Genomic DNA, 11,565 nt, shown 5'->3' with positions numbered 1-11,565 from the left:
ATGCACGGACATTTCTGTCTTGAAGATTCAACACCAGAGGCGATTGATCTTAGGATTGCAAGGGAAGCTCAGCTTCCCCAAGCCTTATATGTGTGTGTGTGTGTGTATGTACATACAATTGTGTGTACATGTCATTGACGAAATACGCGCCACAACGCGCTCAACTTTTGTTCCGAATCAGCTTTTTGTTTACTACTTACGACGCTCACTAGTGACTTACTTCTCATTCATTCCCGCAGCTTCACTGTGCTTTAAGCTTTTTGTTTACTACTTACGACGCTCACTAGTGACTTACTTCTCATTCATTCCCGCAGCTTCACTGTGCTTTAAAAGGTGTGGACGCAGTGGGCGTCTGCAGCGAGGATGCTGGGGGTCTCGAGAGTTGTGCCAATTGCATTGAAACGAGACGAGCCATTGGATAAATGCTGGTTTTGTCCCGCCCATCGGACGCTCAGCGTTTCTGGGAGTCGATGGACAGTGGGCGTTTATGGGCGTGCCCGCAGGCTGAGCTTTTCTGCATGATGATTGGATGATCTGTCTGAGAGTGACCCTCTTTTTGATTGACAGCGAAATGAGCCAATCACCGATCTCTTAGTGTCGGCATCCGTGAGAACATTTTCCAATTCTATGTAATTAATGTAAGTCAGGCGAGCCAGGGGCTGTATATATTATTTAATATTTTACACAATGTGCCACAAAGATTTAGTTTGATGCTATGTTAACTACACAAGCTGCGAGGCGCGAGGAGTTATATAAACAAACAAAAAAAAACCATTTCAGTCTACGGCTAAAGGACCATTAACACATTCAGAGTATTAAGACAAAATGGCATTGTTTTTTTGTTTTTTTAAATTTGGGACACCTCTCTTGCTACAACGATATATACTTTATGATCGACTCTAAGTGAAGCCTGACAGTGATACATTCAACATCGGAACATAAAGCCAAAGATTTGTCCAAGTCCAAATCTCTTCAGTCCCTTCAGTTGATTGTGTGATGTGAATCATTTTGAATAAGACCTGTTTGCTTTGAGTTCAATTCTGTCTAATCTTACTTGAATTTCCATTGATGGTAAGGAAAGTACAGGCTTCGTCAAATGAACGTAACATGTCAACGTCCGACTGATGCCCAACAAAAAGAGTACCCAAGTTGTGTCGGAAATAAAGTTGTTGTGAACCAGGCGATAGTACACTAAAGTTGATCGTTTTCTTAGGAGCTTCATACATGGACAAAATGGTTAGCACCTTTCCATAAAAGGGGGGGAAAAAAAGGTCACTGAAATAACTTGAAACTTGCAAAGGCGCAATGTACTGAAAATGAACAACTAAAAATCCATCTTTGCTTTATTATCAATTTTTTAAAAAACTCGTAAAACTAACTTGGCAAAACATGATGGTACCTTGAAATTAAAACTGTTGCGTAATTGGCCACATTTTAGCACCAATGTATTATTCTGACCTTTTTTGGAGTCTGGCCTTTTTTTTTTTTAATTTTACAAATGATTGTTTTGACAGTAGCAAGATATTTCAGTGGCCATTATTTCTATGTTCAACAAAAAGTTACCAAAATTAATCACCATATTTTTTTTTTATGTCTTGCGATATTGGGGTCCTTTTTTTGGTTGAGCCTTCGTGCGAATGTAAACTTGACATATAGGGAAAATGGAGACGCCTTGAGCGCAAGGGCCAGGCACTCCCCAAAGAGTTTGGTGGCAAACTAGCGTAAAATGAAAGTAGCAGAGTATGGATCACATTAAATACCACGACGGAATGTCAATTTGTATACGGTCAGATCATAAAGCATTGAGGATGGAGTGAACCGAGCATTACTTTGAACCGAGCGCTGGATAACTGTTGAAAGTCATTTTTACACTGTTATGATACTGATCGAAGTTTACTCGTGTGAAGTGCATCGATTTTTCTGCTTGAAGACAAAACATCACATTTCAGAACTGTTATGATATGATCACCAATCACGGAAGAAACAATTCCCATTTCGGATGGACATTTCTTTTGTCAGTTACACCCGTGCAAAGTGTTCCAGAGTGAGACAAAACATCCTCTCATCACCAAAGCAGATCATATGAAAATCACACGGGGGCAGAATAAGCCGTCTTTCCATCATCGGCCATTTCTACATGGTGAAGTGTCTTGTGTAGTCGTATTCTATTGTGGGAATGACAGCCTGGACAAACTTGAGAAAAATCAGAAGGTACCTGTAAATTACAGTCAAGGTTAAAAAAAACAACATGGGCCTTGTTCATTAGTGGATCACAAAAAAAACACCGGAATATTTGAGCCCCCCCCTTTTTTTTTGCGCAATGGAAATTTTTTTTTTAAAAAGGATACATATGCACTCCAAGTTCACCACCTCCTTCAGCCACAGTCTCGATGATCTTTTTCATTACCTCAGCATGTCTAGAAAAAGAAAAAAAAAAGAGGAAACGTCCTTGTGTAAAGAAAGGCGGTGAAGACACTTCCTACTTAAAAAAAAAAAAAAAAGACCAATTATGTGGAAATTATTTCGATATACAAAGCGTACTAGATGGTGAGCTTGCCATTTTGTTGTTCCTTTTGAATGTGTGCTGGGCTTAAGTTATCCTGGTAGGTAGAGTCCTCAATGTACGACGTACCGCAGTGCATCTTAAAAAGTAGTAAACAAATACGCTCCTTCGAGCGGATATCTGTCCCGTGATGAATTGCACAGAAGAATAACTTTCCCGCTTGATTGCTTCTGATTCTCAGCACCAGGAAAATTCATGAGTTGTGGCACCTGAATAGCTTTGATATACGCCAGACATGTCCAAAGTCCGGCCCGCGGGCCAAATCCGGCCCGCGGTGGAATTTCATCCGGCCCTCGGCCCCTGTCATAAAATCAGTGCCGTCTGGCCCGCAGGTTGGGCGCAATGGAACACGTGTTGCATTGACTGAGGTCTCGTCGACTGGTGAGTGATGTTTCATAGAGTACTGCTTCCCTCTAGTGGCTAAATGAGTAATAGCATTCACTAAATGAGTAATAGCATTTAGACACTAGGGGGCATCACTCACGAGTTAACAAGACATCACTCCGTGTTTATATTGACTGATATGTCATATTTCAAATGATCCTTGCAGCTGTGGATATGTGTATTGCTTGTTCATTTCCCTGTTGTTCGAGTCAAAGGTTTTGTGACTAGTGAAAAGTCATGGTGATCAATCAATCAATCAATTTGCACTCAGGAGACTTCCGTTTAAGAAAAAGTCAAGTGAATAAGCAGTTGCATGTGATATACCCGTTTCAAATGAACCAAAAGAAATTCTTAAGATTGTTGAAATTAAAATAAAAATGGAAATGTGAAACAGACTGGCTTACTAAAATTTGCTGAACAGTATTGTTGTTCAATGTAAAGAATGTCAGCCAAGGTCGGCCCCTCCCCCGACATTTTACCACATAAAATCTGGCCCCCTTGGCAAAAGGTTTGGACACCCCTGATATACGCAGACCAACATACCGAGTGACATTGTGCTTTGTTTGTTTGAATACTTTACGTGCAGCTTAAAACGACGTGTACGCAAATGACGCCGGCTGACGTTGATCCGGTAACGTTGTCGGCATGCGGCAGTAATGACGCCGAACCTCACCCCCAGTGAGTCTTCCAAATACGCTTTTTGGGGGGTGTTAGATATAAACTACGACGCAGAAGCCGCTGTCGAAAAACGGGAACGAGTGGAAAATTCCGAAGTCACCAATAATAAGGAAGGACGACAGCAGCGGTCGGTCCTCTCGTGCAATTTTGCTCACCTGCAAGGGTGGACAGAGCACATGGCGGGTGGAGGAAGGTTTGGATGGTTCTCAATGGTGACCGTCTTCTTCACGTGGTCCTGGCTTATGTCCTCGTACATTTGTTCCACGGTCAGAGGCTGCCTGTCCTGGAAGAAGTCACCGGAACTTGATCAAACTAGAAACCTCAAGGCAGGCGATCACACGGGATTGGAGTGTACAGCAGTGGTTCTCACATTATTTGGGGATTGGGACCCCTTCCACAGGAGAAGATTTCATCATTGTTACCAATTAAAAAGTGTGTACAGAACATGCAAACTCCACACGGGGAGGCCGGAGCTGGAATCGAACGTGTTCATGTAAAATGCATTGGTTTGAAGCCTCCTGCAAAAAGGCAAACTCATTTGCGATCCTCTGGCGCCACCTAAAAGTTGCACAATTGGAATGACCTCAACCCAACAATGTGGCATGCATACGTCTGTCCAAGCGAAAACAAAGCGATTGACGTCAAAATCGCGTGAAATGCATGTTTACACATCAGGTTTACGATGCATTCAAAAATATGAATTATAATGGGTCTCTATGGTGCAAAATATGTCAATTGTGAAGATTACGGAATCAAAACCTTTTTTATTATTGCTGCAATGCCTGAGAATTATCAGCCGGTGACGTCATGAAATTTAGGCCATTTTAGAACTCCCCCCCCCCCCATACGTTTCAGCTCTCTCGTGTTTTTCCGAATGCCTTTGCCTTTGATTCAAAGGCATCATTTATCCCAAGCGGTGGACTACGAGGGTTAAAATCATTTCAATAATTGAGGAAACTCAAAATAACATTTGGAGTTGGAGGGTGCCAACGACGCCGGTTGACAGTCAGTTGGTTGACTGCGTGTGGCTGGTCTAGCATTGCTGAAATCGCAACTCTGGCGACCAAAAGACTTTGGCACAAACCACCAAGAAACCAATTCTCCACACAGCCGAAACAATTAAAAGGGTTGGGGGCGCCTTGGGGACTCGAAACCACTGAGAAACGCACCGCGCTGAAAGCAATAAAAAGGGGAAGAGCTGGGAGCGGACAGTAAATGATGATGCAACACCGCAACACTATAAACGAGGTGTTGGCTGATAACAGCCAAGGTACGTACTTCGTCGTATCCAAACAGCCAGAGTCGAGGCGTCTGGTAGTATTTATCGTACGTGATGTAAAGGTCATATGTTCTTGTCTGAAGAATGGCGTCTTCACTCCCGGGCTCCGCTTTTTTGGCTTGGACCATTTTACTGGTGTCCAGGGTCGCCTGGAGACAAAACCCCCCATGAGAGAAGGCCCACGGCACTTGGGCTCGCGCGCGGAAACGTGCCGGCTTACCTCATCCGTTTCCAGTAAGCCGCTTTCCTCATATTCTGAAAGGATCAAACGAATGTCATGAGCGCGCGGCTCAACGCGAGACCGAAATGGTCCCGATTTTCCTCGTACCTTCCATATCCGCTGCCTCGCCGTCGTCGTCGTCGTCTTCGCCGTCATCGCAACAGGCCGCCGATGTGCTATTCATATTCTTGTCCTTGAATCGAGTTAATACGCGGATGAAATATGGCTAGCGAGTCAGGTGCGGCACAATTGGTCATGCGCGCGCGACACATCGGAGAAGTGTCATGCGGTTAGCGCAATGCAGGGGTGGGAAGTCACCGACTGGAAATACTTGGCCGCCGTACTTCAGTAAATCTTACAGGTCTCAGCGCAAAGACGCACGTGGCAACAGGAATCGAAATTCATTCATTCATTCATCTTCCGTACCGCTTGATCCTCACTAGGGTCGCGGGGGGTGCTGGAGCCCATCCCAGCCGTCTCCGGGCAGTAGGCGGGGGACACCCTGAATCGGTTGCCAGCCAATCGCAGGGCACACAGAGACAAACAACCATTCGCACTCACACTCACACCTAGGGACAATTTAGAGTGTTCAATCAGCCTGCCATGCATGTTTTTGGAATGTGGGAGGAAACCGGAGCACCCGGAGAAAACCCACGCAGGCCCGGGGAGAACATGCAAACTCCACACAGGGAGGCCGGAGCTGGAATCGAACCCGGTACCTCTGCACTGTGAAGCCAACGTGCTAACCACTGGACTACCGGGCCGCTAGGAATCGAAATGTTACGCTAAATACAATCGACGGCAGCGGTGCGCAAACATTTTTTTGACTGAAGATGTACTATTCGATCAACCGACCTCCCCGCCATCGACCCGTTAGCGCGCACACACTTGCACACGCATGCCATGTTGAGCAACAAGCCATAACGGCCCCCAAGACCAACGAAACAGAAAAATAAAGTAGACACAAGAGTTTATGAGTTTGTGGAAAGGATTTCTTGTCTAGCTTAGTGGGTGACCTGAGGCGGAGGCTTGCGACGCATTTTTGCAGCCCATTAACTCATCTTAGCTCATGCGTAACGTTTTAAAATGCTTCCCTCGGCCGCCCAGATTGCCATTCGTTGCCAGTGCCATCGGTGAATTGTACACAAAACGAACTTTGGCTGATAATAATAATAATAATAATAATAATAATAATAATAATAATAATAAGGGCGGCCCAGTAGTCCAGTGGTTAGCACGTGGGCTTCACAGTGCAGAGGTACCGGGTTCGATTCCAGCTCCGGCCTCCCTGTGTGGAGTTTGCATGTTCTCCCCGGGCCTGCGTGGGTTTTCTCCGGGTGCTCCGGTTTCCTCCCACATTCCAAAAACATGCGTGGCAGGCTGATTGAACACTCCAAATTGTCCCTAGGTGTGAGTGTGAGTGCGAATGGTTGTTCGTTTCTGTGTGCCCTGCGATTGGCTGGCAACTGATCCAGGGTGTCCCCCGCCTACTGCCCGAAGACCTGCTGGGATAGGCTCCAGCACCCCCCGCGACCCTAGTGAGGATTAAGCGGTCCAGAAAATGGATGGATGGATGGATAATAATAATAATAATAAAGGCTACATCGCAACAGCTCTGATTGCAGGCTGCAATTGAAGACAAGTGGGCGCTAACAACTTCCGATGAGGCGGGTCACGTGCCACCGTAGGTTAAAGGTGACCAGATTTATTTTATTTAAAAAATATATAGTCCAGTGGTTAGCACGTGGGCTTCACAGTGCAGAGGTACCGGGTTCGATTCCAGCTCCGGCCTCCCTGTGTGGAGTTTGCATGTTCTCCCCGGGCCTGCGTGGGTTTTCTCCGGGTGCTCCGGTTTCCTCCCACATTCCAAAAACATGCGTGGCAGGTTGATTGGATGCTCTAAATTGTCCCTAGGTGTGAGTGTGAGTGCGAATGGTTGTTCGTCTCTGTGTGCCCTGCGATTGGCTGGCAACCGATTCAGGGTGCCCCCCGCCTACTGCCCGGAGACGGCTGGGATGGGCTCCAGCACCCCCCACGACCCTAGTGAGGATCAAGCGGTACGGAAGATGAGATGAGATGAAAATATTTTTTATGAAAGTGAGACTTAAGAGGATGATTACGGTGCAGTGCGCATTAACACAAGAAATTAATGACTAAAATGCACAGAGACTCACAAATGTTTGTTGTTGTTTTTTTTTCCCCCTCTCCACCCCTCGCGATCGACTTGTGACCAGTCCGCGAGGGACCGTCGATTGCAATTGACGTAACGCGCACTCCTGATCCACAGCATCATTTTTAGACAAAGATCAATGTGGAAGCAGGCCAGCAGAGGGCGACAGTGGGAGATACCAAGTATTGTTCAAAGACTATTTACTACCTTAATAAGTAACAAATTGCTGAGCACAAATGGACAACAAATACCTTGTTGTTGTCCAGTGAAATTTCCTGTACAGCATCAGTGACGCCTAACAAACCTGGGAAAAAAAAAATCAGATCATTGTTACAAGTGTCATACGGTCGAGTAGAGTCATTCACATTTGCATGTTGTCGATGGTGTCAGCTTTTGGAAGTGAAAAGTGACTCAGAATTTTGGACCTTCTCTGCCATCACCTCAATTTTTTTTAAACACTTCATGGTATGTACAATTAATTTTTTTCAGCCCAAAAATAAAAGTATTAATTTACAACAAAGAATGTGTCTTGGTTGCGTTAATGTTTCTCCGTCAGTGCACAATGTATTACACACTCGGAGATGGCAGCTGCTCACAACCCACCCCATTAAAAAAAAAAAAAAAAAAAAGTGATCTTCAGGCAATATTTGTGAATGTGAGATCATTTTCCTTTCACCCAACAGTGCATATCGCATTTCTTTGCTTAAATAATACATTGCTGGGAAATGTTGCCATGCCTGCATTATGGTAAGTGTCCACCCATCCCCCGTCTCCATCGTCCTCCTCGATGATGGCCTCCAACTCGTCCAAGTACTCCATCTGTTTACAGCGCTTATAACAGGGAACTGAAAACGCACACGCAGGCACACACACACACACACAAAAAAACATTCACACAATCAGAAAGCCAGAAAAAAAAGTTACATCCACTGTATCTTATTGGATTGGATACAACTTTATTGACAAATGTGCTGTATAGTATTGATACTCCAGTAATGGCTCTCCCGCTCCTATTTAAAATTATTGTAAGCCACTGGAGCATGATGGACAGACTCAACGTTAACACCGCTCCTAAATATAGTTAAAGTTTTTACAACTGTATATACTGTAGTATGTACTATATATACCGGTACTCATATTTGGCTCAAGTCTGCTAGGCAAGTGCCTCACAGGCTTAAGATTTCAGATGTTTAGAAAGTTTTTGTGTGTGTGTGTTTTTTTTTTTTTAAAGGAGTCACTGAAATCATAGATTTTGAGAAGACATTGCTCTTACCATTGCGTGTCAGGAGAAATTGTTTATCCGGGGGCAAATATGGCTTTACTTTCACTTCCTCCCCAGTGGCCCTGAGTGAAAATGAAACCAAAAATCACGACTTCGTGTATTTATTTCATTGTACTCAGTAAATTACAACGACCGCGAGTAGACTTCATAGAGTGGTGCCTGGAGATTCTTCAATTGACTTCAACTAGCTGTAGTTTAGTCTTTTTTTTTCTTGTGAGCAAATCTTTGACATGAATTTGGGTTGGCCATTCATTATTAATTGGATTTCTTTTTTTGCCTGCTGCTACTGCAAAAAAAAAGATATTTATTTATTTACAAGTATCCAATTACCCGATTATTTGATAGAAGTTTCAGTAGGATATCCAAATACCAATATGCAATAGCGGCAGCCCCATTAAGCTTAATGCTAACAAACAATGCAAAGGCTGTTTGAACACAAATGGCGAAGCAACACATGTAGACCCATAATATAACCACGCTCACAGCAGGTTTCTATTCTTTATCCTTCGCGGAGAACGATTAAGAATATTGCCACTTGGTGAGGAGTGACCAACTGTCTCCATGCATGTCCAACCATGTGTCTGTATTTTTACTGCAACCAGGTAACTAAAGTGCACACATCACAATGTGTATTGAGCGGAGTCAAAAAATTTGGTAAATTCTACATTGTATTTGTGAATGGCCTAACTGTAGACTGACCTGTATTCTAAAGTAAAATTTTATACAATCCTACTTACCTTATTTGTAAAAATAAATGAAGAAAGAAATAAAGCATAACTGGAAAAAAATGGACATTTCAAATTATTTTCAATGGCCAAAGTAGATTTGAGATATTCGTCTTTTGCAATAGGAGCATCATCACAGAACACAAACTCATATCTCAAGGCACAATTGTACGAGGTAAACTTGTCATGTGTCTTAGTGCCAAGAGCAAAGTCAAAAGACAAGATAAGGTAAGATAAGATATCCTTTATTTGTCCCACACTGGGGAAATTTACAGCCTCCAGCAGCAAGAAAGAAAGAACATCATATATGGCGAAACAAATAAGACTGTCCAGCAAAATAGTTTCACTTGGACAAAGCGGGTTTCCCCAGCAGAGAATAGCACCATTCTGTGAAATTTAACAAGTGCGACGCAACAACGTACTCCTCCACATTCCCGAGTCACATGCTAACACTGCCTTATTTCTTATTTTACACAGTCGCAGTATCATACATTAGATTCAACCTGCTAGCCAGACACACTAACATTATTTACACATATTTAAGAAGCACGGATTATTTGAATTAGGGCTGCAGCTATTGAATATTTTGGCAATTTCATAGAATAATAGGATTTTTTTAAAAAGTGCACACACCTCTAATAATGAATGTCCAACCGTTATTCATTTTTAACTATTCAACATTTTATACTTAAAATGAAACCGTGCATAGCAGCACACTATTTATCGTTGCTGTGGTTAGGTTGACTTCTTCTTGGCAATGTATACATAAATAAGCGGTTACCTGAAAAATGCCTCAGCATTATTTTTTGTTTAATCGAGTTACCCGAATTATTCGAGTTGAATACTCAAAGTTGGATGAAATGATACTGACCATTTCCAAGTGGGGCAGTGATGAACTAAGTGATCCCCAGCTGCTGCAAACTGACAAACAAAAAGAACATTGCAACTGTGTGCTTTCATTATACATGTAGAATCTTTTCATTTGAGTGATTCCCAACTATTGTGACATTGTCACATTTCAACTGCCTGGTCCAAATGTTAATTTTTTTTAGCTTTATAATTCAGGATTGAAGTGTCTTTATTCAATTCTTGCAAGTAAACAAGTATATCAGCTTTGTGTTCAACTAACCGGGCCCAGATTTCCAAGTACCGGTAAAATTAATTTGTGAGTAAACTGAAAGGAGATTATCATTATTTTGGTGTATATACTGTTTGTGACATTATTGTGTGTTGGAGTGCAGTGAGCTTTCCCTAATGTAAAATGTGTGCATTGGCTCAATAAAGGTTGGGGAAACACTGGAGCATGTAAAGACTAATTAACAAAAAGTCAGCATGTATGGATCAACCTTACCTCTTCCGGTGTGATGACTCCAGTTTCTTTAAATTTGGACTCCTGTGGAATTTTAGAAACGAGAAATCAGTTTGGGGGGGTTGCTCTATTTATATATATATATATATATATATATATATATAATTGTCGCTGCCCGAATTGTGCTTCTATTCTGGAATGACCCATTCACCTACAGTACTTGATGACACAAGTATTCGACATGTGATATCCCCATGCTGATGTTTATTGTATAATTGCTTCACCGCATTACCCCGAACATGTCATCAATAACATTATTTTTGAAACAACAAGAACGGCTACAATGCGTCTAACATTAAAAACTGCTCTCTTTAGGGTTGCATATAAGCATATCAGGTAATTTAACTAGCAACGAGGTAGCTTGCGAAGTTGAATCAAGTTTACCTTGAGCACTGGCGTAAGAAACTCGGCCACTCCGAGAGCTGTTCCTTTTACCGTATTAATGACGTTCTGCATCTTGCGGGCTCAAATGAAGGGATTCTCCCTGAAAGCATACAGACAAACAAAAACCTAACTCGACATAGTTGTTTCGAAATTAAGGATGCAGCAGCAACATTCGTGAATCACATGACCAAAAGAAACACTTCCGGGTATCGTGGTCTCGCGAGATTATAGCTTTGACGAGGGTCCGGCATATTGGATGTGGCAGCTCTGCTCAGGAAGCGATGTAAGTTAATGCCAAATACTTGTTAAGTAACTAACTGCACCGTCGATTTGCCGGGTATCTGTACTTTAATTGAATATTTATTTATCCAACGACTTTATACTTTTACTCCCTACGTTTGAAATTACATATGCACCCTTTTTACTTTGTCAAAATTGGCTGGTTACTTTTTTCAAGATCCATGGACGTAAGTAAGTATTTTGACTCATACTTAAGAACATTCCCATTAGC

General features: G+C 42.8%; 1 protein-coding gene across 1 annotated transcript; it reads right to left on the bottom strand.

The window, feature by feature from the left end:
• Positions 1 to 1,362: 1,362 nt before the first annotated feature.
• Positions 1,363 to 11,266, bottom strand: atg3 (autophagy related 3). Its single transcript, XM_052059296.1, has 12 exons — positions 11,055 to 11,266; positions 10,653 to 10,694; positions 10,173 to 10,222; positions 8,568 to 8,638; positions 8,032 to 8,139; positions 7,546 to 7,598; positions 5,233 to 5,317; positions 5,125 to 5,159; positions 4,904 to 5,053; positions 3,781 to 3,908; positions 2,349 to 2,417; positions 1,363 to 2,215 (listed from the first exon to the last, which is right to left on the bottom strand). The coding sequence occupies exons 1-12, from the start codon at positions 11,124 to 11,126 to the stop codon at positions 2,134 to 2,136; spliced, it is 945 nt and encodes a 314-aa protein (XP_051915256.1). The 5' UTR covers positions 11,127 to 11,266; the 3' UTR covers positions 1,363 to 2,133.
• Between the last annotated feature and the right edge of the window lie 299 nt (positions 11,267 to 11,565).

Source organism: Hippocampus zosterae, chromosome 2 (assembly GCF_025434085.1).
Source record: "Hippocampus zosterae strain Florida chromosome 2, ASM2543408v3, whole genome shotgun sequence".
NCBI classification, from domain to species: Eukaryota; Metazoa; Chordata; class Actinopteri; order Syngnathiformes; family Syngnathidae; genus Hippocampus; species Hippocampus zosterae.
This window is presented reverse-complemented; position numbering and strand designations above follow the sequence as displayed.

Coding starts and splice junctions, on each gene's coding strand:
- atg3 (XM_052059296.1), bottom strand. CDS start 11,126: ATGCAGAACGTCATTAATACGGTAAAAGGAACAGCTCTCGGAGTGGCC. Junction 5,160..5,232: donor CGAGGCAGCGGATATGGAAG/GTACGAGGAAAA, acceptor TGATCCTTTCAG/AATATGAGGAAAGCGGCTTA. Junction 3,909..4,903: donor GGCTGTTTGGATACGACGAA/GTACGTACCTTG, acceptor GACTTCTTCCAG/GACAGGCAGCCTCTGACCGT.